We start from the raw sequence: 23,954 nt of genomic DNA on the forward strand, positions 1-23,954 counted from the left end.
TCCTCTGCCATCCCCTAACGCTATTCTCTACCTAGAAACCAGAAAGGTCTCTAAACAAACATCAAAACCAAATGGCTTTACTGGGTTGTCATTTACATGCCATAAAATCCACCCACTTCAAAGATGGACAATTCATGTTTTTTAGTATATTTACAGCGTTGTGCGAGCATCATTATAACCTAATTTTAGAACATTCTGTCACTCCAAATGAAACCCTGCACCCATTAGCAGTCACTCCTCAGCCTCCTCCTCCCCCTCTCCCACAATAGTCCCAGGCAACTGCTAATCTAGTTTCTGTCTCTCTGGATCTGTGGGTTCTGGACATTTCACTGAATGAATCACACAATCCGCAGTCTTTGTGTTTGGCATTTTCCACTCAGCCTAAGGTTTCTGAGGTTTATTATTGCCAATCGTACCTACTGAATGGATACACTGCATTGTTTATCCATTCATTGGTGGAAATGTGGGTTGTTTCTGCATCTGGGCTATCAGAAAGGTCTTTTAAAAAGTCACCAGGCCAGGCGCGGTGGCTCACGCCTGTAATCCCAGCACTTTGGGAGGCCGAGGTGGGTGGATCACGAGGTCAAGAGATCGAGACCATCCTGGTCAACAAGGTGAAACCCTGTCTCTACTAAAAATACAAAAATTAGCTGGGCATGGTGGTGTGCACCTACAGTCCCAGCTACTCGGGAGGCTGAGGCAGGAGAATTGCTTGAACCCATGAGCCGGAGGTTGCGATGAGCTGAGATTGTGCCATTGCACTCCAGTCTGGGTAACAACAGCGAAACTCCGTCTCAAAAAAAAAAAAAAAGTCACCAGGCAGGCACAGTGGCTCATGCCTGTAATCCCAGCACTTTGGGAAGCCAAGGTGGGCAGATCACCTGAGGTCAGGGGTTCCAGACCAGCCTGACGAACATGGAGAAACCCCATCTCTACTAAAAATAAAAAATTAGCCAGGCATGTAACCAGGCATGGTGGCTCATGCCTATAATCCTGGCACTTTGGGAGGCTGAGGCAGGCAGATCAAAATATCAGGAGATCGAGACCATCCTAGCCAACATGGTGAAAACACGTCTCTACTAAAATACAAAAAATTAGCCTGGCATGGTGGCAGGTGCCTGTAGTCTCAGCTATTCGGGAGGCTGAGGAAGGGGACTCACCTGAACCTGGGCGGCAGAGGTTGCAGTGAGCCGAGCGCCACTGCAGTCCAGCTGGGTGACAGAGCAAGACTCTGTCTCAAAAAAAAAAAAAAAAAAAAAATTAGCCAGGGTGTGGTGCATGCCTGTAATCCCAGCTACCGGGAAGGTTGAGGCAGGAGAATCACTTGAACCTGGGAGGCAGAGGTTGCTGTGAGCCAAGATTGCGCCATGGCACTTCAGCCTGGGCAACAAGAGCAAAACTCCATCAAAAACAAAACAAAACAACAAATCAAACCAACAAACAAAAGAAAAACTCCCTCTCAAAACAATAACAACAACAAGTCACACATTGTCACTGCTGCTTAAAGTCTTATAATGGTTTCACGTATAGCTACAATGAAGTTTGGCCAAGTGCCGTGGCTCGCACCTGTGGTCCCAGCTATTTGAGAGGCTGAGGTGGGAGGATGGCTTGAGCCCAGGAGTTCAAGGTTGCAGTAAGCTGAGATGGTGCCAATGGGCTCCAGTTTGGGTGACAGAGCGAGACCCTGTCTCAATAAATAAATAAATTGAATGAAGTTTGTTGCTATGGCCTGCAAGATTCTGAGGTCCTGCCCCAGCCCGTCACCAAGCTTTTCTCTCCCCATAGCTCACTCTGCCTTCTGTGTCTCCTGGACATGCCAAGTTTGTTCCACCCCAGGCCTTTGCACTGGCTCTCCCCTCTGCTCCGTGCCCAGGACACTCCTTCTTCCATGCCTCACATAGCTGGCTGCTTCTTCCCATTCCCGGAGCAGTGGAAATGTCACCTCCCAGTTACGCTGCTCATTCCTGCCACGGCACTGTGCCCTGTCTCACTCCCTCACACTTAACCTTTCTCTGAAATTACTTTGTGTGTCTGTCATTTCCTTCCTCCCAGTGGGATATTCAGTCCCAGTGAGGAAGTACCATGCCGTCTTCCACACTACTGTGTTCCCAGGGCTGAGAACAGTCCCTGGCACACAGAAGGTACTTAGTTTGCTGAGAGGCCCACGTGGTCTAGGCATGCTTAAGCAACTCCTGCAGTGGCATCAGAAGCCTCAGTTTCCCCCAGTTTCACCCTTTGTTCTCAAATGCTGGTCCTATTATTGGCTGCCAAGATATTAGGGTTGGGTTTGGGGAAAATTACCTGCCTCTCTAGGGTCCCAGATGAAGAGGAGAAACACAGAAAAACAGAGCCAAATGGCCCTCTCCCTGGCTCGCTGTCCCTGGTGAAACTGGAGTGGAAAATCCTAATTCGATTTGATTCCCTGGAGGGCAGCAGCGCCCCCTGGAGGAAGAAGGCCTTTCCCTGGTCTTACCAGAGAGACAGGAAGCAGAAGAGAGGATACTACTAGGAGGCAGGCAGGGGTGTGTGAGTGTGTGAGTGTGTGGGTGTGTGGGTGTGTGGGTGTGTGGGTGTGTGGGTGTAGAGAGAAGAACCATGGTTTGAGGCAGTGACCCTGCCCCTGTTTAATGTGGCTGCAAGCAGGTCAGGCTCTCTCCTCTTCCTGTGGGTGGATGGAGTGACCTGGTGTGCTTATGCCAACACCCTCTGTGCAGGTGTGGAAATCAGAGCTCTGGCGCAGGCAGAAGCGGGGACCCAGTAGGGAGTCTAAAGGGTGCTGCAACGGCTAAATGTTTGTCCCTCTCTTATGATGCCTCCACTTGGTCTCAATGGTAAAGTCCAGGCTTTGCACAAGCTGGTCAGAGCTCCAGCCCAACTTCCCTGGCTCCTCCTCCCTCTTCACACTCCCCGCCAGGTCCCTCTGCTTGAATCCACTGGCTACGTTCTTGAGACACTAGGGATACTCCATGGAGTTTCATAGCACCGAGCCTTCGCCTCTGCTCTTCCCACCCTCTGAATGCTCTTCCTGGGTGCTATGCCTGGTGATCTCCCGAAGTCAAGGTCTGCCCAGACCTCTGCTCTGGAAGCCTAATCTAAGCCATCCTGACAATCGGGGGCCCCTCGTCTGTGCACACCCCTCTCAGAGCACTTACTCCTTGACAGGAGGGTTGCAGTATCCATTGACTCGTCTGGAAGAGCAGAGACTGTTTTGTTTTCTGATGGACACCCCATCCCCAGGACACAGCATAGTGGCCCTTCAATTAAAGTGTTAGAAGGATGAATGAATGAGTGCCCTGCTAACCTCCGAGACCTTTGAGGACAGTGAGTCATTCACCTTGCTGTGGTTCCCATTGGCTGCCAGTTCCCAAATGCCACCCTCGCCCACTGGGAGGCAAAAGCAAGGTGCCAAAGAGATCCTGTAGGGCTGACCCCCAGAACCGAACACTAGGCCCCATCTCTCAAGGCCTTGCCCTGCCTGGTCTTGGTTTGGGACAAGCCTTCCTGGGAAGGGCGCCCTCCAGTGGCAAACCAGCCCCACTCCACTGCCAGTGCCCAGCGCTGACATCTCTCAGAGCTGGGCCCAAGTGATCCTTTTCCCAACGGCACTGATCTGAGCTGAGTGTCATAAACCCACCCCTCTGTGTGCCTTCCCGAGCTTCTAGAATCATCCCCCAAGTCCTGAAAGCACATTGCTTCAGCACTCGGCAGCAGAGACCAGTGGGGTATCTGTAATCTTTAAGAAAAAGCAAGTGTAATAAATAAAAGTTATCTGGGAAAGAAAACTTCCTTTGTTTATTTTCCAGAAGCCTTAGCTCATCAATCTTCCCCTCCTAACCTGCTTTGTGCTCTGCTAACTTTGCTTCCAATAGAAAGGAATTTGGTTTCTAATAGCATCTGTCGTATGCAGGGTGTCCCCAAACAGTAGCAATAATGAGTTGAACGTGGCACAGTTGGAAGCCTTCAGAAGCCAATGCCAGATGTCAGGCCCTCAGTGGGTCCCTCTAAGGACATTGGGGCCAGAGCACAGGGCAGGGTTTGGGGCAGGCTCAAATTCTGGAAGATCCCTGAAAGTCATTCTTCATTCAGCAGACACTGAGGAGAGCCCATCATGTGCCTGCCAGGCCCTGTGTGGGCACTGGGAAGGCCCCACCTGGCACTGCCATGGCTGGCTACCAAAGAAGAACAATGGGCAGTGGAGGCAGGACCCCACCCCCAACTCAGTCAGCTGGGCCATCCCCTGGGAAGCCTGGGAGGCGGGATGGCAGGAGATTTGGACCCAGGTAGACCTGCCAGAACTCAGGCTTCTTAATCTGAAAAGCAGGCAAGCGGTCTTTACTTCACTAGGCGGCTTGAGAACAGAATGAGAGAATGTGTAAATCATCCCGTCCAAGTCCAGCACATGGGCGGAGCTCAGCATCCTTTGGATCCCTCAGGCCTCTGCGGCGTGACAGGTGCCCGGGCGCTGGGGGTGGGTGGGGCTCTGCGAGGGCGGGCACTGCTCGCTTCTGGGCTCAGAGTTCTTGCCTAGAGGCTTCTGCAGCTGCCGCCCTCTCCTGAGAAAATGCAGGCAGAGCCACCCGGGGCAACTGGTGGCCTTGAAAGAATGGAAGAGAGCCCTAAGGAACCAAGGCTGCTGGAAATTGACAGGGAATTGACATCTGTCCTCAGCCCCACCCACCTCCCTTCCCAGGGCCCGCCTCCAAGCACGCCGCTTGCTGTTCTCCGGCAAAGCCAGGGCCTCTGGAAGCCCCAGCAGCTGAGGGGCTAGAGCCTCGCTTTCCCCTCACCATAACAGCCCTGTGGGGAGGGTGGGGGGCTCTTTTAACTCCCTGGTGGAGATGAGGAAATTTGGGCCCAGGAAGGTGCAGATTTCAGAGCTGCCCCGCCTGTGCCTGGAACAAGGTCATTCCCCATAACCCATGCATCTGCACCAGAGGGGATCGGAGGCTGGACTTCCCTTTTTAATTAATTTGTCTTGCTCTAGATGACAGAGGAACGTTTAGAGAACTAGTGGGATAAGGATGGACGGATGGCCCTCAGCAGCGTCTGGCCTCGTGCACGGCTGTTAGCAGAGGTGGACACAAGGCCCCGGTGGCCCCCGACGCCCCTTCTCCAGGAGAGCACGGGGTGTGTGGCTTCTCCCCAGCCTCCGGCCCCAGACCCTTTTTTGTGCCAGTCACCAGCCTGGAATCGCTCTCCGGGCTCGGCCAGGCAAGTGGGCCGCAGAGGCCTGGCTCAGCTTTGGAAAGCACAGGAAGGGACGCCGAGAGGCAGGAAGCGGCCTGGGGAAGCCGGGGTGGCCGGGACTGTGGACCCGACCGCGTAGACGCACTTAGCCCCTTTTGGCGCTCTGGGGTAGCCGACCCCGCCTTGGGCGCGGGACAGGTCCGGAAGCCCGGACTAGACGACCCCCGCCCGGCCGCCCCGCCCCCGGCCCCGCCCCGGCTGCCCCGCCCCCGGCCCGGCTCCATCGCGTAGGGGTCCGCCTGGAGCCGCTGCCAGCCGCCGCCATGGGCCGGGCCCGGCTGGGCCAGCGCGGGCCGCCCCGCCCCGGCCCCGCCGCGCCGCCTCCCGAGCCGCCGCCCCGCCGCCGCACCCGCGCCCTGGCGCTGCTAGGAGCCCTGCTGGCCGCAGCTACCGCCGCCGCCATCCGGGTCTGCGCCCGCCACGCCGAGGCCCAGGCAACCGCGCGGCAGGTCCGGGCCCTAGCGGGCCGGGGCGGGGGCGGGGGCGCGGGCGCGGGGACGGAAGGGCCGAGTCTCGAGCACGGGGGACGCGTGGGCAGGGGCGAGTCGGGAGGGGGCGAGGGGCGGAGGGGAATGAGTAGAAAGGGGGCGCGGGAGCCGGGTTGGGGGGTGCCTGGGGCCGGGCTGATGGGGAGGAGGCGAACGGAGGCCCGTATGGAGCGGGGACAAACTGGAGGGTCCCGTCCAGAGGGGTGACCTGGGCGCAGTGAAGCTGGGACCCGCAGAATCTGAAAGGGGCACTGGGGAGCCCTGGAGCAGTGAGGAGGGGACTCGGGAGAGGACAGAGGGTGCAGGAGGAACAGGGCCAGGCAGAAGGCGGGCTGGGGACAGACTGGGAGGGGCACGCAGAGGGACCAGAGGGACTGGAGGCTCTGGGGCAGTGCAGAGGTGACATTTGCACAGATGGACCAGGAGGCATTGGGAGAACTCAGGAAGATGATGGCAGGATGGGCTCCATCCGGAAGCAACGGCCTGTTGGGGACCAGGAGACCCGGCCTCCAACTGGTGATCAGACTCGTCTCTTCTCCCAATTAGGAATCAGCGCTGAAGACCTTGGGGACAGATGGCCTTTTTCTCTTTTCCTCCTTGGACACTGACGGGGACATGTACATCAGCCCCGAGGAGTTCAAGCCCATTGCTGAGAAGCTAACAGGTACCAGGAGATACTGGCGGCTGGGGAGGAGGGTGCCTTGGCCACTGTGTCTTCGCTGAGCAGGAGTGGCTGTCTGGAGTGGAGGGAAGCTCCTGGGGTCCCAGAGGCCCTGGACTTCTCCCAGTTCTGACACTCTAGCTGGTGGCTTGCTCGAGCTTCTTCAGCAACCCCTGAGCCTGTTTTTCTCAGACTGTGAACAATAATACCAGTTAACATTCTTGGGTCAGTGAGGTGGCTCACGCCTGGAATACCAACATTTTGGGAGATGGGAGGATTGCTTGAGTCCAGGAGTTCGAGACCAGCCTGGCCAACATGGCAAATCCCCATCCCTACAAAAATTAGCCAGGTGTGCTGGCACACACCTGTAGTCCCAGCTACTTGGGGAGCTGAGGTGGGAGGATCACTTGAGGCCACCAGACAAAGGTTGCAGTGAGTCAAGATCACACCACTAGACTCCAGCCTCAGTGACAGAGTGAGACCTTGTCTCAAAACAAATAAAGCAAAACCAAAAACAAACAAACAAAAAAAAACATTCCTTGGCCACCTCCTCCATGCCAGACATTTAATTACTTCATGTCCGTTCTCTCTTTAAACATCACCTGGAAGATGGACACTGCCTTGATCCCTGTGTTTGATAGTTTGAGAGACTAAGGCACAGGTAGGCAGTATCCCCAAGTAGAAAGGTGGGGAGCCAGGGCTAGAACTGGGGCTGTCTGGCTCCAGGGTCCTGCACCAACTCAGGTCTGAGGAGTAGAGAAAAGAAATGCAACGTGACAAATATGTAGTGGATTTCCAATAGACAGCAGCTATAACTTTTTTTTTTTTTTGAGACAGGGTCTTATTGTGTCACCCAGGCTGGAGGGCAGTGGTGTAATCACGGCTCACTGCAGTCTCAATTTCCCTGGCTCAATTGATCATCCTGCCTCAGTCTCCTGAGTAACAGGACTACAGGCATATGCCACCATGCCCAGCTAATTTTTCTATTTTTTTGTAGAGTGGGGTCTCACTATGTTGCCTAGGCTGGTCTCAAACTCCTGGGCTCAAATAATCCTCCTACCTTGGCCTCCCAAAATGCTGAGATTACAGGTGTGAACCACCCCACCCAGCCAGGAGCTATTATTACTAAATCTGAAACTCTGCTTAGGTGCTTTCAGATTCCTATTCCCTCCCTCCCTCCTTCTCTTCCTTTTTTCCTTCCTTCCCTCCCTCCCTCCCTCCTACCTTCCTTCCTTTCTCTTTTTTTGAGACAGAGTCTCACTCTCAGGCTGGAGTGCATAGCACGATCTCGGCTCACTGCAACCTCCGCCTCCCTGGTTCAAGCAATTCTCTTGCCTCAGCCTCCCCAAGAGCTGGAATTACAGGCACCTGCCAGCATGCCCAGCTAATTTTGTATTTTTAGTAGAGATGGGGTTTTACCATGTTAGTCAGGCTGGTCTTGAACTCCTGACCTCAAGTGATCCTCTGGTCTTGGCCTCCCAAAGTGCTGGGATTACAGGTGTCAGCCACCTCCTCTGGCCTCCTATTCCATTCTTGCTATCATTTTTGCCTAGTTGTAATCAGTGATTATTTATTTATTTTTCGGTTAAAGATGAGGGACTGAAACGGTCTAATGAATTATAAAATGCTTCTTTCGCTGCCCCTACCAACCTGTGTCCATTTTCTTCCAAATTCTTGTGACATTTCTTGAACCTAGGATGTTGGGCACATACAGCTTGCTTGGTGTACGTCAGCCATTGATGGGAAAGGTGAGAGAGACATGCTGGTGGTTTTGGTGTGTAAGCACCAAAGCCCTGTCACAGGCCTGCTGGTTTTCACGGGTGGATTGGGTAGGTTGGCTCTGTGCTGGCCTGGTGACCTGCAGTTGCTGCTAGAGGAGGAAGGTCAGATGAAAATTGCTGATGAGCTGGAGAGGGTGTGTGTCAGTGTCTCTCGGCGGCAGGCAGTTCTGTCATGAAAGCAGATGGCAGATAAACAGGTCCCCTTGTGGCCCTGCCTGTACCTCTTATTTCGCATACACTTCTGAGCATCTGTACAGCCACCTCTTTGTCCTTTTTTGTGGCCCGAGTGAGAGTTCTCTCGTAATGGCACTTTAGCAAAGCTTGCTGGGCTTGAGGGGCACTTTTAATTTGCTTGCTCAGAAATCTTTTTCTACAGGCCGGGCGCAGTGGCTCACACCTATAATCCCAGCACTTTGGGAGGCTGAGGCGGGTGGATCACGAGGTCAAGAGATCGAGACCATCCTGGTCAACAAGGTGAAACCCTGTCTCTACTAAAAATACAAAAATTAGCTGGGCATGGTGGCGCGTGCCTGTAATCCCAGCTACTCGGGAGGCTGAGGCAGGAGAATTGCTTGAACCCAGAAGGCGGAGGTTGCGGTGAGCCGAGATCGTGCCATTGCACTCCAGTCTGGGTAACAACAGCGAAACTCTGTCTCAAAAAAAAAAAAAAAAGAAATCTTTTTCTGCATCAGAGTAAAAGAATCCCTCCATTACCTCTAAACTGTGAATGTAAAAATGGACCACGTTTGGAGAAATCAAAGGGGGAAAAAAATCAAATCAAGCAGGAAGTAGAGCCAGCTAGTGCTGTTGGTGGAGTTATGCGTGTTTAACTTTCTGCCTTATCCCTCACAACTTTTGCAAATGGCCTATAATGGGCAAATGTTACTCATAAGTCAGGAAAGAAAAACTTTTTATTAGAAAGCCAAAGGGGCTGTAAAATGCTGAGTTTTATTATTATAATTAATAACGTCATTAGCAACTCCCATTTAACAAATGAGAAAGAAAAGGCTCAGAGAGGTGAAGTTGCTTCTCCAGTTCATACAGCTAGGTGGTGGAGGAGTCATTATTATTATTATTATTATTATTATTTATTTATTTATTTTTGAGACAGTCTTGCCCTGTTGCCCAGGCTGAAGTGCTTGGCTCACTACAACCTCCGCCTCCCAGGTTCAAGCAATTCTCCTATCTCAGCCTCCTGAGTAGCTGGGATTACAGGTGTGCTGCCACACCCAGCTAGTTTTGGTATTTTTAGTAGAGATGGGGTTTCATGTTGGCCAAGCTGTTCTCAAACTCCTAACCTCAGGTGATCCACCCACCTCAGCCTCCCAAAGTGCCAGGATTACAGGCGTGAGCCGCCTTGCCCAGCTGGGAATCATTATTACTAATATTTACCTGTGATATCAGTAAAAGAATTGAATAAGCAAGGCTGACTAATAACCGTGCCTCTTCCTGTTGCTCCCTTCCTCTGGGGTTTCTAGGTTGCGTTTTGGAAGGTTTCATTGCATTGACTTACAAATACGGAAATCACAGTGATTCTTCAGAATAGGCATTTGCATCCGGAGCAGCAGGGAGTGCTCGTTAAAAGCGCAGTTTCCGGACTCTCACCCTTGCAGATTCTGATTCAGTAGGTCTGAGGTGGCTGTGAGCATCTATAGCTTAAAGGCGTCCTCGGTGCTTTTGAGGACTTCTGGGTGAGAACTGCTTCTAACGCATCATTCAGCCTGCTAGCCAGTCAGCCAGCAAATGCCAGGCATCATCTCTGTACCGTGACCCTGCCCTGAGAGAGCAGACAGGGCAAGACCCCTACCCAGCTCCATTTTGTTATTGGTGTCTGTTTGTCACCCCTTTTGAAACAGGCGTCATTTCTCCCTTAGCGCTTCAAAATGACTCCTTCCACACTGGGAAGGTTACACACTTGCCAGATCTCTGAACAGGAAAAGATCCAAGAAATCAAGTCCAGCCACTGCCAGTCCAGCCCCTCCTACATCTGGGGAATGCCCCCCCGACCAAAAAAAAAAAAGCAGGGGAAAATGGGTCTCTTGGCTCCCAAACCAGTGCTCTCCCTATGACACCAAAGATAACCTGATTCTGTTTCTTCCTTTCATTCATAACTCTGGTTCCCTTGACTGAGTTCCTCTCAGTCTCAGAAGACCCAGAAAAGGGTGGTGTTTGGTCATGGGTTTAGAGTAAACAGGCCTGGGTTTCCACCCTGATTCCCCCACCATCTAACTATGTGACCTGGGGAAGTGGCTTCACCTTTCTTAGTCTCTCATTTGTCGAATGGAGTTGATCATGTTATTATCTGCCTCCGTGGGCTCTCCTGAAACTAAACTGTGATACACTGGTTGTTACTTTGGTGATTGTTAACTATTAACACCCCAGCTACCCCCGCACTCCTCACCCCTGCCTGGCTCCATTAATAACCAGCTAGTGTGGATGTCCAGGGAGAGGTGAGCCCTGCAGCATGAGGCCAGTGCCTCCAATGATCTGTGTCTCATAGGGTCAACTCCTGAGGCCAGCTACGAGGAGGAGGAGCTGCCCCCTGACCCTAGCGAGGAGACACTCACCATAGAAGCCCGATTCCAGCCTCTGCTCCCGGAGACCATGACCAAGAGTAAAGATGGCTTCCTAGGGGTGAGCTGGGGACCACAGATAGTGGGGTCATCCATGCACATCCGCCTCCTGAGGACGAGGTTCTGCTCCTTTCATCTTTCCTCCCTCTGCCCTCTGTCTGCCCACTGGAGCCAGGCCCTATGCCAGGCCCTGGGGGTCTGCATGGCTGTGATGTTGTCCCTGCTGTCCAGGCATACAGCCTGCTGGGGGAGCAGGAGAGAGAAGCATTAGCCTCCACCCCACATGGGGGAATCTGGGATAGCTTCCTAGAGGAAGTGACATCTGGTAGACTGCAGGATGGGGAGGACTCAGCACGGTGACTGAGCAAGGTGGGCGGGGTCTCGGAGGAAGCAGCAAGTGTAGTAGAGACCCTGTTAATGCGGCTGCCCCACGTATTATGATTACTTCCCGCACGTCCATCTCTTCCCCACAGGCTGTAGCACGATGCCTGGCACCTGATAGGGCCTCTGTTGAACTCTGATGATCTAGACCTGAGGTTTGGTCCCCAGCAGAGGGCTTTCCGGGGGAGGACACCTGAGAAGGTGGACAGATGCTGTCCTTGCCAGCCCCTCCCTCACCCAAGGCCCTTTGGATGGCTCTTGAGCGCATTCTAGGATGAAGCTGCCTCAGCCCCTGCCTGCCCTTCTGCTCGCTCTCCCACTCCCTCCTCCCCTCTCTGGGCTTCCTCTATTCCAACCACACCAGACATGCTTCCTTCCTTCCAAATCCTCAGGCTTTCTTCCAGTTGGGAGCCTTCTCACATGTGGTTCCCGCTGCTGGGAACATTGCCTTTCTGTGCCCAACCAACAGCAACCCAGCCCTTTCATCTCAGCCAGTGCCATTTCAGCACAGAGGCCTGAAGGCAGGAAGTGCCAGGCTGGTCACCGAGGCCAGACGGCTGGTGTGGCTGGGCCCATGGCATACAGGACCCACGAAGGGCCTCCTGGTCAGTGGGGCCTGGAGAGAAGTTGCCAGACCCCACCAAGGGCCTTGTGGCCTGACCTTAGCCTTCATTCTGTGGTGACAGAATAGCAAGCAGATTTTAAATAAGAGCTTCCACATCAGACCTGGGCTTTCCAGGCTGGGGACAGGGCCCGGGGGGCATAGGGAGAATAGGGAGAAATGGGAGGCAGACGACCAGTTCTGGACGGGAGAGGCAGAGGTGATGGAGGGTTAGGGAAGCCTGTGGGTGCTGGGGAAGGAAGAAAGGGCAGGGCGTGGCTCCTCATGGACAATGGTGGGCAGGAGTTGGATGACTCAGGCTTCTGGCTGGGGACCAGGGGCATGGTGGGCTGCTTGCCAAGACGGGGACTGGAGCGGGGCAGGGAGTGAGGAGAGAATGAGGTCAGTCTGCACATGTTGAAGTTGAGGTCCCAGCGGGTGCTGGGTGTCCACCGCCCAGCAGCAGCCGCCCCATGGCAGTGCCCAGCTCTAGAGCCTGGTGGCCACGTGGCAGAAAAAACTGGAATGACCATGAGGCTGGCACCTACAGTGGAATTACTACCTCGCCCAGCCCAGGGAAGCAGTGCTGAGAAGCCCCCCCCTTTTTTTTTTGAGATGGAGTCTTGCTCTGTCACCAGGCTGGAGTGCAGTGGCTCGATCCCGACTCACTGCAACCTATGCCTCCCGGGTTCAAGCGATTCTCCCGCCTCAGACTCCCAAGTAACTAGGACTACAGGCATGAGCCACCACGCCCAGCTAATTTTTTTGTATTTTTAGTAGAGATATGTTGGCCAGGATGGTCTTGATTTCTTGACGTCGTGATTCACCTGCCTCAGTCTTCCAGAGAGTGCTGGGATTACAGGCGTGAGCCACCGCACCTGGCTGGGAGCCCCTTTCTTAACCTCATTGCTGCAGGTTCAGGGAGGGGTGGGAATTCCAAGGAGGAGCTCAGGAAAGGGCAGTCCCCATTTTTGTTCCTGTTCACCTGCTGTCTCTTACTGTGGACTCCAGGAAGACAGGGTACGCAGTGTACCCTGATGTAAACTGTGTATATAGTAGTGCATAACATTTTGTTGAATGAACAAATGAATCAACGTGTTCTTCTCAGCCAAGGAGAGAGAGCCCAGCAGACAGACAGAGGTCTAGGCAGTGGTTAACCTCAGGTCTGCCCTTCCACAGAAGCAGCTGGGGAGCCCGTCTCTGGGTTTAGCAGTGATGGACTGGTCCGAGCGGAAGAGTTCCCCACAGATAGCAAGAACTAGGGTGGGGCAGGAGCAGCACCCCCAGCCCTGGCCCCCAAGCCGAGCTGCACCAAGCCCAGCACCCATCTCTGACACGTCCCCTGCAGGGGGTGGCCAGCCCATAAGCAGGACCCAGCAGTGTGGGCTCAGCCTGGCCCCCATGCAGAGCTGCACCAAGCCCAGCACCCATCTCTGACAGGTCCCCTGCAGGGGGTGGCCAGCCCATAAGCAGGACCCAGCAGTGTGGGCTCAGCCTGGCCCCACACAGCCGCTCTGCCTTGAGAACCGCCTGTTCAATCTCTGTCCATGGGAGCTCCGCACTGCTTTCCTTCCACCTCCCGCCAAGCCTGAGCTCCTGCTGCTATGTAGGTGGGGACAGGAAAGGGAACCCGCTGCTCCTCGAAGACTGGCCGACATGTAGGCAGCTCTGTGGCCTCTGAGTCTCCTCTCCAGGCCATCAGCCTGTCAGACAGGCAAGGCAGGTCACTGATGAGGACTCGGGCTTAGGAGAGGCCTTTGCCCAGGCTGCCCAGCCAGGGTGGGGCAGGCTGTACTTAGGGCAGGGGGCTTCTGGGGTGTCCCTCCTTCCCCTTCCCTGTGGTCTCGTTCTGCTCTTGACCCTAGAGATTTCACCTCGAACATGATTGCCCACCACCCTCATCGGACTTAGCTCCAAACCGAAACCCTGAGCTGGCCAGTGGGACATTAGTCCCTGGGAGGAGACTTGGAGAGGAGGTGGGGGACGGAGAGCAGGGCTGCTGGAGGCCCAGGAAGCCTGGGCAGGGCAGGGCACCCCAGGCTGGCCCTCGGGCTTATGCAGAGGCTGGAGGCAGGACCATGTGAGGCACAGAGCCCTACCACCCCATTCCGACCCTGCCCTTGAGTGAGCTGCTCTGGCCTGTTCTCCCCCTCGGTGTTCTGCAGAGGCGCTGGAGAGGGCAGAGGAGCCTCTCTTGGGTGGGGTATTGCCAAGCTTGTGGCCATCACTGGGGCAGGAACCTCCCTGGGGTCCATCTGCTCCCTCGGTGTGGGCTGGCTGTGGGCTTGGGGGAACCTCCACCCACATGGGACAGGAGGCCCCAGAGTCATGGTTCTCAGATTCCTAGAGCTTCGCTTTCCCCTGCGGCAGGTCTCCCGTCTCACCCTGTCTGGCCTCCGAAACTGGACGACTGCAGCCTCACCGAGGGCAGTGTTTGCCGCCCGCCACTTCCAGCCCTTCCTTCCCCCCCCAGGCCAGGAGCTGGGCAAGCCCTGGTGGATCATCCCTAGTGAGCTGAGCATCTTCACTGGCTACCTGTCCAACAACCGCTTCTATCCGCCACCGCCCAAGGGCAAGGAGGTGAGAACAGCCGGTGCCACCTGGGGCCCCGCTGCCCCAGCCCAGGAATGGGGTGCAGGCACAGGTCACCCCTCCATCTGTGCCTGCACCGCAGTGCCAGGCCTGCCCCACCTGCTCTCCTGCCTCCCTCTGGACCTGCCCCTTCCCCATGGGGCTCCTGGGCCTTTGAGTCTGGGCTGACCCCCACCCCAGCGGATCTAAGCCCAGCGGGGCCCAGCAAGCCAGAGCTCACCTTCCTCCACCCCAGGTCATCATCCACCGGCTCCTGAGCATGTTCCACCCTCGGCCCTTCGTGAAGACCCGCTTTGCCCCTCAGGGGGCCGTGGCCTGCCTGACTGCCGTCAGCGACTTCTACTACACTGTGATGTTCCGGTGAGTGGGCGACACGGGAGCTTCGGGGAGGCGAGGACAGTACAGCGCCCAGAGGGGAGGGCCCGGCTCGAGGCCCCCAGCTCTAGCTCTCCTCCCCCTGCTGTCTCAGGCTAGCAGCTTTGGCTCCCTGAGCCTCAGTTTCCTCATCTGTGGATCTGGGTGCTGATGACTTCCTCATGGGGCACATGAGGGTTCAGAAAGAAAAGCTGTGGAACTTGCTTGGCACGAGGCTGGCAGCCATGGGTGTGCCATCCACACAGAAGTAGGCAGGACACCCAGTCACGCATGCCCTCTAGAAGCTGTGGGAGTTTGGGGAGGGGATCCAGGCAGGGCTTCCAGAGGAGGGGCACGTGACCTATGAGCGGCATTTGGAGGGCCTCACTGTGGCTCCCCAGCCCACCCACCTCCACCCCCACACTCAGCCTCCTCTCCCTGATGAGTCTGGCCAAGGCTTCCCGGGCTCCTGGGGAGAAGGTGGGCAGCTCTGGCGCAGCAGGTCCCCTCCCCACAGGATCCACGCCGAGTTCCAGCTCAGTGAGCCGCCCGACTTCCCCTTCTGGTTCTCCCCTGCTCAGTTCACCGGCCACATCATCCTCTCCAAAGATGCCACCCACATCCGCGACTTCCGGCTCTTCGTGCCCAACCACAGGTGGGAGCTTGACCCTGGCCCAGCCTCAGCTCCCTCCTACAGCCTGTCCTGTTCCTCAGCTCCAGGAGCCTAGGGGCTCCTTCTGTCTCTGCCCTTCCTTGGCTCCCCAGAGCCCATCTCCTGGGCTGACGTGGGAGAAGGTGGCATGAGGCGGGCAAGGGGATGAGCCGACCGGCTCTTCCCAGGCACCCTGTGGCCTGGCCCTCCACCTCTGTGCCTGGGACCCAGCGCAGCAGCCCGCAGACCCTTCCTGAAGTTGGGCCTCCCCGCCGCACATTGTAACCACAGCCTGTGCATGCTGCCAAGGAGAAGGCCAGCAGCTAGCCAGGAAGGCTGTGGGGTGTAGGAAGGCTTCCCGGAAGAAGAAGGTCATCTCAGCAGACACCAAGAGCTCCAGGGATTTCACCAGGCAGAGGAACAGCACATGCAAAGGCCACGGGCAGGCCTTCCACTGCTGCAGAGCCCTGGAGGGGCTTCTGGGATGGGGCTGCACCAGCCACCCCCTGCCTACCTCACCTGCTCAGGGCTGGCCACCTGTCAGCAGAACAGGGGACCCAGGAGGCCTTGGCTTCAAGTTTTTCCAGATTCCTGATAGCAAGTGGCCACCTAGTGGGCCTGAGTGACCACTTTACAGGGACAAGACCTGGGCTGGGAGCCAGAAGGTCTGCAGTTGAGTCTTGGCTGTGGCACCCTTGGGCTGTGTGGCTGTGGGCAAGGCCCTGGCCCTCCGTAGGGTTAGGTGAGAGACTGATTCCTGGCCTGTTTCACCCACGGGGCAGGCGTGAGAGGACAGTTGGGTAACATGAGAAGAGAAAGTTGCCCCTAGGAGTGGGGGGTGGAATCCCTCCCTCCCCAGAGTGGGCAGGGCAGGGGCTTCCCAGTCAAAGGGAAAAGGAAGAGGAGGGCACAAACCCCCCATCTGCAGGCCTAAGGCTGGGCACACCTGCCTCCAACCCAGGGTTGTTGAGGAGGGGGACTGTGTGGGACAGAAGGAGAGAGGCAGTGACCAGCTCCAGGACCAGCTGCTCCTGGGCTCATGTCTGAGGACCAGGTGTTAGGGACTGCTGACCCCTGGGGGAGTGCCTAGCTCTGCCCCGCTGTGCCACCTGCCTGCTGCGGAGGTGGTGGTTTGTCAGTGCTGGGGCTCCCCCGTGTGGCGGATCTGGGGCAGCCTGGTGGGGAGAAGGCCTGGGCTCTGCAGCCAGAATCCCAGTGGCTCTGAGAGCAGGCGTTCACATTGAGAAGCCTCAGTGTCCTCATCTGGAAAATGGAGACAGTTGCATGTGTTATGTGAGATAAAGTCTGACACAGATAATGGGCTTTGATGATGGTGTCACTCTGCCCTGGCCATCCTCAGGTCTCTGAATGTGGACATGGAGTGGCTTTATGGGGCCAGTGAAAGCAGCAACATGGAGGTGGACATCGGCTACATACCCCAGGTGAGTGCACAGGAGGCTCCCATCCAGGTGGGCTCGGCTGCAGGAGCCTGTCCTTCCTCTGCAATGAGTGGAGCATCTTGGAGGGTCTCTCAGGGACCCCCTGAGGATTCTTGCCCATCTCTGAGCCTTCCCCCAACCACTGACCTCTGGCCCAGATGGAGCTAGAGGCCACGGGCCCCTCAGTGCCATCCATGATCCTGGATGAGGATGGCAGCGTGATCAACAGCCACCTGCCCTCGGGGGAGCCCCTGCAGTTTGTGTTTGAGGAGATCAAGTGGCAGCAGGAGCTGAGCTGGGAGGAGGCCACCCGCCGCCTGGAGGTGGCCATGTACCCCTTCAAGAAGGTGAGGCTGGGCAGGGGTGAAGGCCAGGTCAGGCTACATGGGCAGAGGCTGGGAGCTGCGGAGCAGCAGCTGGGCACACGCACTGGCGTGTGTGCAGGGCTTGCTGCTGAAGCCCTCTCACTGTCAGCCCAGCGTGTGCCAGTGGGGCCTCCCTGCTGTCATTCAGAACTTGGAGGAAGAGTCCAGGTGCAATGGCTCATGCCTGTAATTCCAAAACTTTGGGAGGCTGAGGCAGGAGAATCATTTGTGGCCAAGAGTTCAAGGCCAGTCTGGGCAACACAGCGAGACCCCATATGTACAAAAAATCTTTTTAATCACCTGGCATCTGTAATAGCAAAGCACTGGGGAGGCTGAGGCAGGAAGACTGCTTGAGCCCAGGAGTTCAAGGCGACAGTGAGCTACGATTGTTCTGCTGCACTCCAGTCTGGGCAAGAGAGTGAGACCATCTCAAAAAAAAAAAATAATAATAATAAATAAATAGAACTTGGAGGAGACATCCATCCTGACTCAGCAGCACCCCCTTCACACACACATACAGACACACACACTAACATATACACACACAAACAGATACATATACATACAAATGTACATACAGACATGTACACACACACACACATGCACACACTAAACTCACAGTGGGACCCTGGCCACTTTGATGATGGCTTCGCTCTGTCTCCTGTGACCCCAGGTCTCCTACTTGCCGTTCACTGAGGCCTTCGACCGAGCCAAGGCTGAGAACAAGCTGGTGCACTCAATCCTGCTGTGGGGGGCCCTGGACGACCAGTCCTGCTGAGGTGAGAGGAACAGTGGGAAAGGTCCATACCTTGTGGGGTACTGTAAGCTCAGAGACAATGGGACTCTCCTATTGGGTCATGAGGGGCTCAGGGACTGCCCACGGTAGGGGTGTGGGGTGAGAGCCTGGGGTTTCTGTGCTGAGTCCAGAGGGAGCGACCAGATGCTGAAGAAAGGGCCCAGGCAGACTGGCTTCAAACTCGGCCATTGCCAGCCTGGTAACCTTGACCAAGTGACCTCCCCTCCCCGAGCCTCATTTTCTCAGCAGTAAGAGGGGGTAACACACTCACCTCTCAGAGCTATGGACATGGAGGTGAAAGTGCCTTATACGCTGGGAAGTATTAAACATGTGTAAGACAGAGAATCAGGCCACAGGCTGGGCTTGCGTTCATTTATTCAGAAAATTTACCAAAGACCTCCTAGATGCAATGTTCTTTGGGTGCCTGGCAGCGGGCACAAAGATGAATAAAACAGTGCCCCACCCTCACCCCATCAACTATCAGTGTAGCAGTGGGCGGGGTGCTGGCATCCCACAGAGAGGAAGTCAGAGAGGGTCCCTGCCCTCAAAGGGGGTGAAACAGTGCAAAGGCAGACACTGAATGAATCAGTACAAGCAGGGTGAGTGTTCTACAGGGGACAGTCCAGAGTGGCACCAGAGTGTAGAACTGGGGGTCAGGGAAGGCTTTGTGAAGACAGTGTTATTTACGTGGAGACTTCGAAGTGTGAGTAGGAGTTCGTCAGGTGACCAGATGGAGTGTGCCAGGTAGAGGAACAGCCTGTGCGAAGGCCCCGGGGCACACCCTTCATTGGATTTGAGAAGCTGTTGCTGTCTGCAAGTCCCCGGGGCCAGGTAGAACCCCTCCCCCTAATCTCAGCCCAGGAGGCTGGCATGTTATTGATGTAAATTCCAATTACCATTTATTCAGCACCTATTCTGTGTCAGGCTCTTTCAATCTGTCATTTCACCTGGGTGCAGAGACTGTTCTGTAACCCGTGATGTTTCCCCAAAGCAAGATTGCACCCCAGCAAGACGTGGGAGCGCCTCACCCTTCTGTCTTCCAGCTTTTTCCTCTTTCTGAACAGGTTCGGGGCGGACTCTCCGGGAGACCGTCCTGGAAAGTTCGCCCATCCTCACCCTGCTCAACGAGAGCTTCATCAGCACCTGGTCCCTGGTGAAGGAGCTGGAAGAGCTGCAGGTGAGTGGGCAGGCAGGCAGGAGCGGGAGCCTCGGAGCAGTGGAGGGGCCGCGGCATCAGGGGTGTACAACTGTCTCCACAGAGCAACCAGGAGAACCCAGCCCACCAGAAGCTGGCTGGCCTGCACCTGGAGAAGTACAGCTTCCCCGTGGAGATGATGGTCTGCCTGCCCAATGGCACCGTGGTAGGCACTCCCACCCAGACCCCACGGGGCCCAGGGAGCAACCCGCAGGCGACATGGATGTGCACCTTCCTGGGCTTTGGGTCTGGCTCTGCCACTTCTTGGCTGCAAAGCCTCAAGCTGATCTCTTACCCAGTCTGAGCCTCTACTGTCCCCATATAGAAACAGGAACGCTGATGCAGGTGGTGCTCAATGGGGACTGCACAGCAGCGAGCACAGTCCCAGAGCAGAGTCAGCGCCCCCCAGAAACGGGCTGGAAGGGAAGGCTTGCCTTGGGGCATGGCAACCAGTCCTGGGACAGAAGGGGAGGGAAGAGCCAGGCCTTTTGACAGAGAAGACCAGGAGAGGGCCCTGAGCCAGGATTCAAGACCCCACCTCTCGCTAAGGGCCCTTACCCAGCACTCGGCACATCTCCTCACTGAGGCCTCTCAGCAGCTTTGGGAGATGAATGATCATGTATACCCATTGTACAAACAAGGAAAGAGGCCCAGAAAGGTTCAGAGACTTGACACATGCTGCAGACAGTGAAGCGCAGCTGGCCTTGAACTTGGGCCTGCCCTTAAGCCTCAGAGCTCCGGCTCTTCTGATCGAAGTGATTCCTTATCCTTTAAGTCCCAAGGCATGGCTAGTGTGGGACCCAGGCTGTAGGAGGGGGCCAGGGTTTTAGGGGAGCAGCGGCTGGCACAGGAGCAGTGTCCAGTGGGGGCTTGGTGCAGAGGAAAGGGCACCGGGCAGGTGGTGTCTGCTGTCCCAGGCACAGGGTGATGAGATGGTGTCAGGAACGGGAGGACGATAGGCTGGCCACTCATCTGCTGATTCATTCGTTTGTTCATCTACTGGGCACCTACTATGTGCCAGGCACAAAGACAAAGTCACGGCCCTGTGCTAAGGAGCTCACTTTCTGGAGCGAGAGGCCGATGGGGACGCTGGCAAGTGTGAGGGTACTGTGAGAGAAGTGGATACGGAGTTCAGGATGGAGTCTGGGGTCACAGGAACAAGGAGGGAGGTCCTTTTGGGGGGTGGGACAGAGGGCTAGTGGAAGAGGCACTGTTGGAAGGTGTTGGGTTTTCACCTGGTGGGTAAGGCAGGGAGGAGCCCCCTCGTCAGAGGGCCCCACATGTGCAGAGTGGGGCGCAGGGTCGGCAGTGGCCAGGGCTTACTGCGTCACTGCCTGCCTGCCCACCATCTGCCTCAGACAGGGACTGCCAATGCTCGAGAGTCCCTGCTTCTCCCCAAAGAGCAGAAGGTACAAGGAGCCTGGGGCCCCCTTTCCCCACTCTCCTCACCCAGCCCTCCTCCCAGGTCCACCACATCAACGCCAACTACTTCTTGGACATCACCTCCATGAAGCCTGAGGAAATTGAGAACAATCTCTTCAGCTTCTCACCCACCTTTGAAGACCCGTCCACAGCCACCTACATGCAGTTCCTGAAGGAGGGGCTCCGGCGTGGCCTGCCCCTGCTCCAGCCCTAGAGTACCTGCGGGGCGGATGGGATCTGATGCACAGGCCCCCACTCCCCAGAGCCAGAGTGGTCCTCAGCCCACTGCAGATGCCGCCCACGCCCACCCACACCTAGGCTGCCTTGGGGTACAAGATCCACTGGGGGTGCCCGTCACAGCCTTGGCTCCATGGTGGTGGGTACACAAGGGGTGCCTGGGCTGACTGGGTGGAGGAACCTCTAGCTCCGTCACCCTCTCCCTACCCACTTGGCTCTGGAAGCTGCTTGGGCCCCCCCAGATCAGGGCCTGAGGGGACTCCCTGGACCTCTCCCAGCCAGCCACACAGTCTAGGCCCTTGTGGGGTGAAGAAGAGGAGGGAGGAACAGGCTAGGAGGACAGGGCCACCATCCTCTCCTTGCTTCCTTCCCCAAGGAAATATCCAGAAGCCCCTGGCAGGAGAAGCCAGGCTGCCAAGTGGCTCTTCTGTTCATCTAGCGCCTTGGTTCCTGTCCATAACCCAGGCTGCCCTCCTGTGCCTGATGTCCCCAGCTGGGGTCGGTCTCAGTAGGACACAGCCGTCTGGAGCCTCTGGGCAGAACCCTCCATCAGAAGTGGAAACCAGACTGGACCCCCTGCAGCTCGCTCCCCCAGCTGTCTGGGGAAGCTTACTGTGAAGAGGCTTCTGCCTTTAGCAATGGGGTTCACTAAGGGGGTTCCTGAGGCCCAGGGCCAAGGCTCCCCCACTGCCCACCCCAGCACAGGGTCTCCATGGGACTGCTGGAGCCAGTGCTCCTGCCATCCCTCCCGCCCCTCAGACCTTGCATCCACGGAAGCATAGCCCAGCCAAAGAACAGCCTTCTCCAGAGCCAGCACTGTCCCAGCCGCAGGGGTGCCCCAGGCTACCTCTTCTACCATTGGGGTGCCATGGACTCCCCTTGGCCACTCTTGGGACTTTGGTCCACGTCCTGAGCCACTGACCACGGCCAGTTTCTTTTTTTAATACATGCAGAAAAGTGTTTTTACACAAACTTTATCATGGTTTGTAGGTATTTTTTTATAACCCCAGTGCTGAGGAGAAAGGAGGGGCACTGGCATCCCCGGCAGCAGCCCCATGATGGCTGGATCCGAAATCCTCGATGGGTCCAGCTTGATGTCTTTGCAGCTGCACCTATGGGAAGAAATAGTCCTCTCTTCCTTCTCTTCAGCTTTTTAAAAACAGCCCTCAGAGGATCCCTGTTCTTCCCACGCTGTCCCATCCTCCACGCAGCCCATGGGCACCCGTGCATTCTCATTCAGGCCTTGATGTCAGGCTGCCCCCTCCCGGGACCCTAATATTCTCCCCACTTGGGGCTCACTGCGGGTGAGCTAAACGTGAAGAAAGCTACGTTGCAGCCACTCCCAGGCCTTCTGTCCACCAACTTCCCCCGCTTGCCTTGAGCGTTTCCGCTGAGCCTTCCCCAGCCAGTTGTCTTCTCAATTTTGTTTTGTTTTGTTTTGAGACAGAGCCTTGTCCTGTTGCCCAGGCTGGAGTGTATTGGCACCATATCAGCTCACTGCAACCTCCGCCTCCTGGATTCAAGTGATTCTCCTGCCTCAGCCCCACTAGTAGCTGGGCTACAGGCACATACCATCATGCCTGGCTAATTTTTGTATTTTTAGTAGAGACAGGGTTTCACTATGTTAGTCAGGCTGGTCTCGAACTCCTGACCCCGTGATCCACCCACCTCAGCCTCCCAAAGTGTTGGGATTACAGGCGTGAGCCACCGCGCCCAGCCTTGTTTTCAATTTCGTATCATCCAGTCATCAGTAATATTACACACACTTTCTCACTTAATCCTCTGGACAAACCTGTGAGGCGATGCTCATTGTTCCCATCTTGAAAGTTGAGTCTCCAGGAAGTGAAGTGACTTACCCAGGGTCACTCAGCCAGGTGGAGTTTTGGGGGCGTTTTTTTGGCACTGCACCCTCACCTCCCTGCCTGTTTTCCCCGAAGTAGAAAGGAAGGCCTTTCAAACCAGAGTATCTCACTCTCCTCTGATCTCCAGACCAGAAGGAGCATGAGCCAGCCAGCTCAGCCAGGCTCTCTGTGTCCTTGGAGGAAGTGCTCCCATGCCCCATGCCCCTTAATGGGAAGGGAGGGCAACTGATGCTCTCTCCGGGTCTCCCCTATCCTGTCAGGTATAGGTGGCGGGGGTAGCTCATGCAAGCCTTTCTCCTGCTGTTCCTGGAGAGCCAACTCCACATTCCTGGTCCCATGGAAGGTGCTGATGGCCTGGGCTTTCTGAGGCTTCATCTGATGCCTCTGCAGTTCCTGCCCCCCACCAGGCCTCAAGACTCAGGGTGAGAGAGGGCCTAGGCTGCCCTCCTGCCACTCCTTTGCCACTTCCCTCCCCTGTCCCCAACATGCCCTGTAATAAAATCAGAGAAGACTGACTAGGGTGGTTCTAAGTGCTTTTCCTTTGAGTGGGATGTTGTCAGTTCTGCCGTTCCATGGGGTGGCTCCCTCCTGGGGCCGACTTGAGCTGGAATGCTCTCGAGGACTATCTTATCACCAGAGAGAGGGCTTGCGTGACTTCCCCAGAATAAGTTTGTGATAGAACAAATGGTAGGACTTACTGTTTTGAGAATCTGGTGCTTTCTGTTGAGAAAGATCCTGAAGTTAAACTCATTGTCTTAAAAACAGCCTGAGACAGGCATGAGGTGATTGATTTATTTTTTTGAGGAAGTGAACTTCCAGAAAAACCTGTAAAAGAAGGAGGGAAACAAGAGGGAAAGGAAAAATGCTGAGTAGGAACAGTCTCAGCCCAGCCTTGGCCTGACCCACACTGCAGAGTTGAACCAACCTTTTGGACCTTGTATCAGTCATTGGTTTGGGAGATGAAGGCAATTCCCAGTTTAAGGGGCTCCATCATTCCTGCAAGGGGATCTGAGTGGAGCACCAAATCAGCATCTACGCCCAGGAAAGAGCTATCGTGGACTTCCATGATCTGCCATTGCACTGGAGGGGAAGGTAATGATTAAAACACAATGTGCCATCCTGGAAGGGGAAGGCTGGTCAATCTTCAGGAAATCAGTATTTAGCATTTGAAATATGGTGGAGATCAGAATGGATGACCTCTGAGGTCTCTTGCTAGGACCAGTAACATCATTTTCTAACACTGCAGAGCACAGTTAGAAAATTAATCATTACAAGAGGACAACAGCAGAGTACTAAACCAAGTACAGA

General features: G+C 55.7%; 1 protein-coding gene and 1 long non-coding RNA gene across 6 annotated transcripts; one reads left to right on the forward strand and one right to left on the reverse strand.

Annotated features, from left to right (window-relative positions):
- Positions 1 to 4,989: 4,989 nt before the first annotated feature.
- On the forward strand, positions 4,990 to 23,162 carry SELENON (selenoprotein N). Of its 5 annotated transcripts, none has more exons than XM_078330767.1 (12): positions 4,990 to 5,127; positions 6,282 to 6,399; positions 10,678 to 10,811; positions 14,103 to 14,312; positions 14,560 to 14,684; positions 15,196 to 15,333; positions 16,691 to 16,772; positions 16,928 to 17,116; positions 17,808 to 17,913; positions 18,995 to 19,107; positions 19,190 to 19,291; positions 20,579 to 23,162. In XM_078330767.1, exons 2-12 carry the CDS (start codon positions 6,351 to 6,353, stop codon positions 20,759 to 20,761), a joined length of 1,431 nt encoding a protein of 476 aa, XP_078186893.1. In that variant the 5' UTR covers positions 4,990 to 5,127; positions 6,282 to 6,350; the 3' UTR covers positions 20,762 to 23,162. The 5 variants fall into 5 exon arrangements, with proteins under 5 accessions (XP_078186893.1, XP_035164083.1, XP_035164084.1 ...); XM_035308192.3 differs by lacking the exon at positions 4,990 to 5,127 and adding an exon at positions 5,470 to 5,696; XM_035308193.3 differs by lacking the exon at positions 4,990 to 5,127 and adding an exon at positions 5,470 to 5,696 and having other exon boundaries at positions 20,591 to 23,162.
- LOC144576956 (uncharacterized) lies at positions 17,411 to 17,892 on the reverse strand. The gene is made up of 2 exons (XR_013519880.1): positions 17,754 to 17,892; positions 17,411 to 17,562 (listed from the first exon to the last, which is right to left on the reverse strand). It is a non-coding gene; the product is annotated as an uncharacterized LOC144576956 (long non-coding RNA).
- Positions 23,163 to 23,954: the final 792 nt, after the last annotated feature.

Source organism: Callithrix jacchus, chromosome 7 (genome assembly GCF_049354715.1).
Source record: "Callithrix jacchus isolate 240 chromosome 7, calJac240_pri, whole genome shotgun sequence".
In the NCBI taxonomy this organism is placed as follows: Eukaryota; Metazoa; Chordata; class Mammalia; order Primates; family Cebidae; genus Callithrix; species Callithrix jacchus.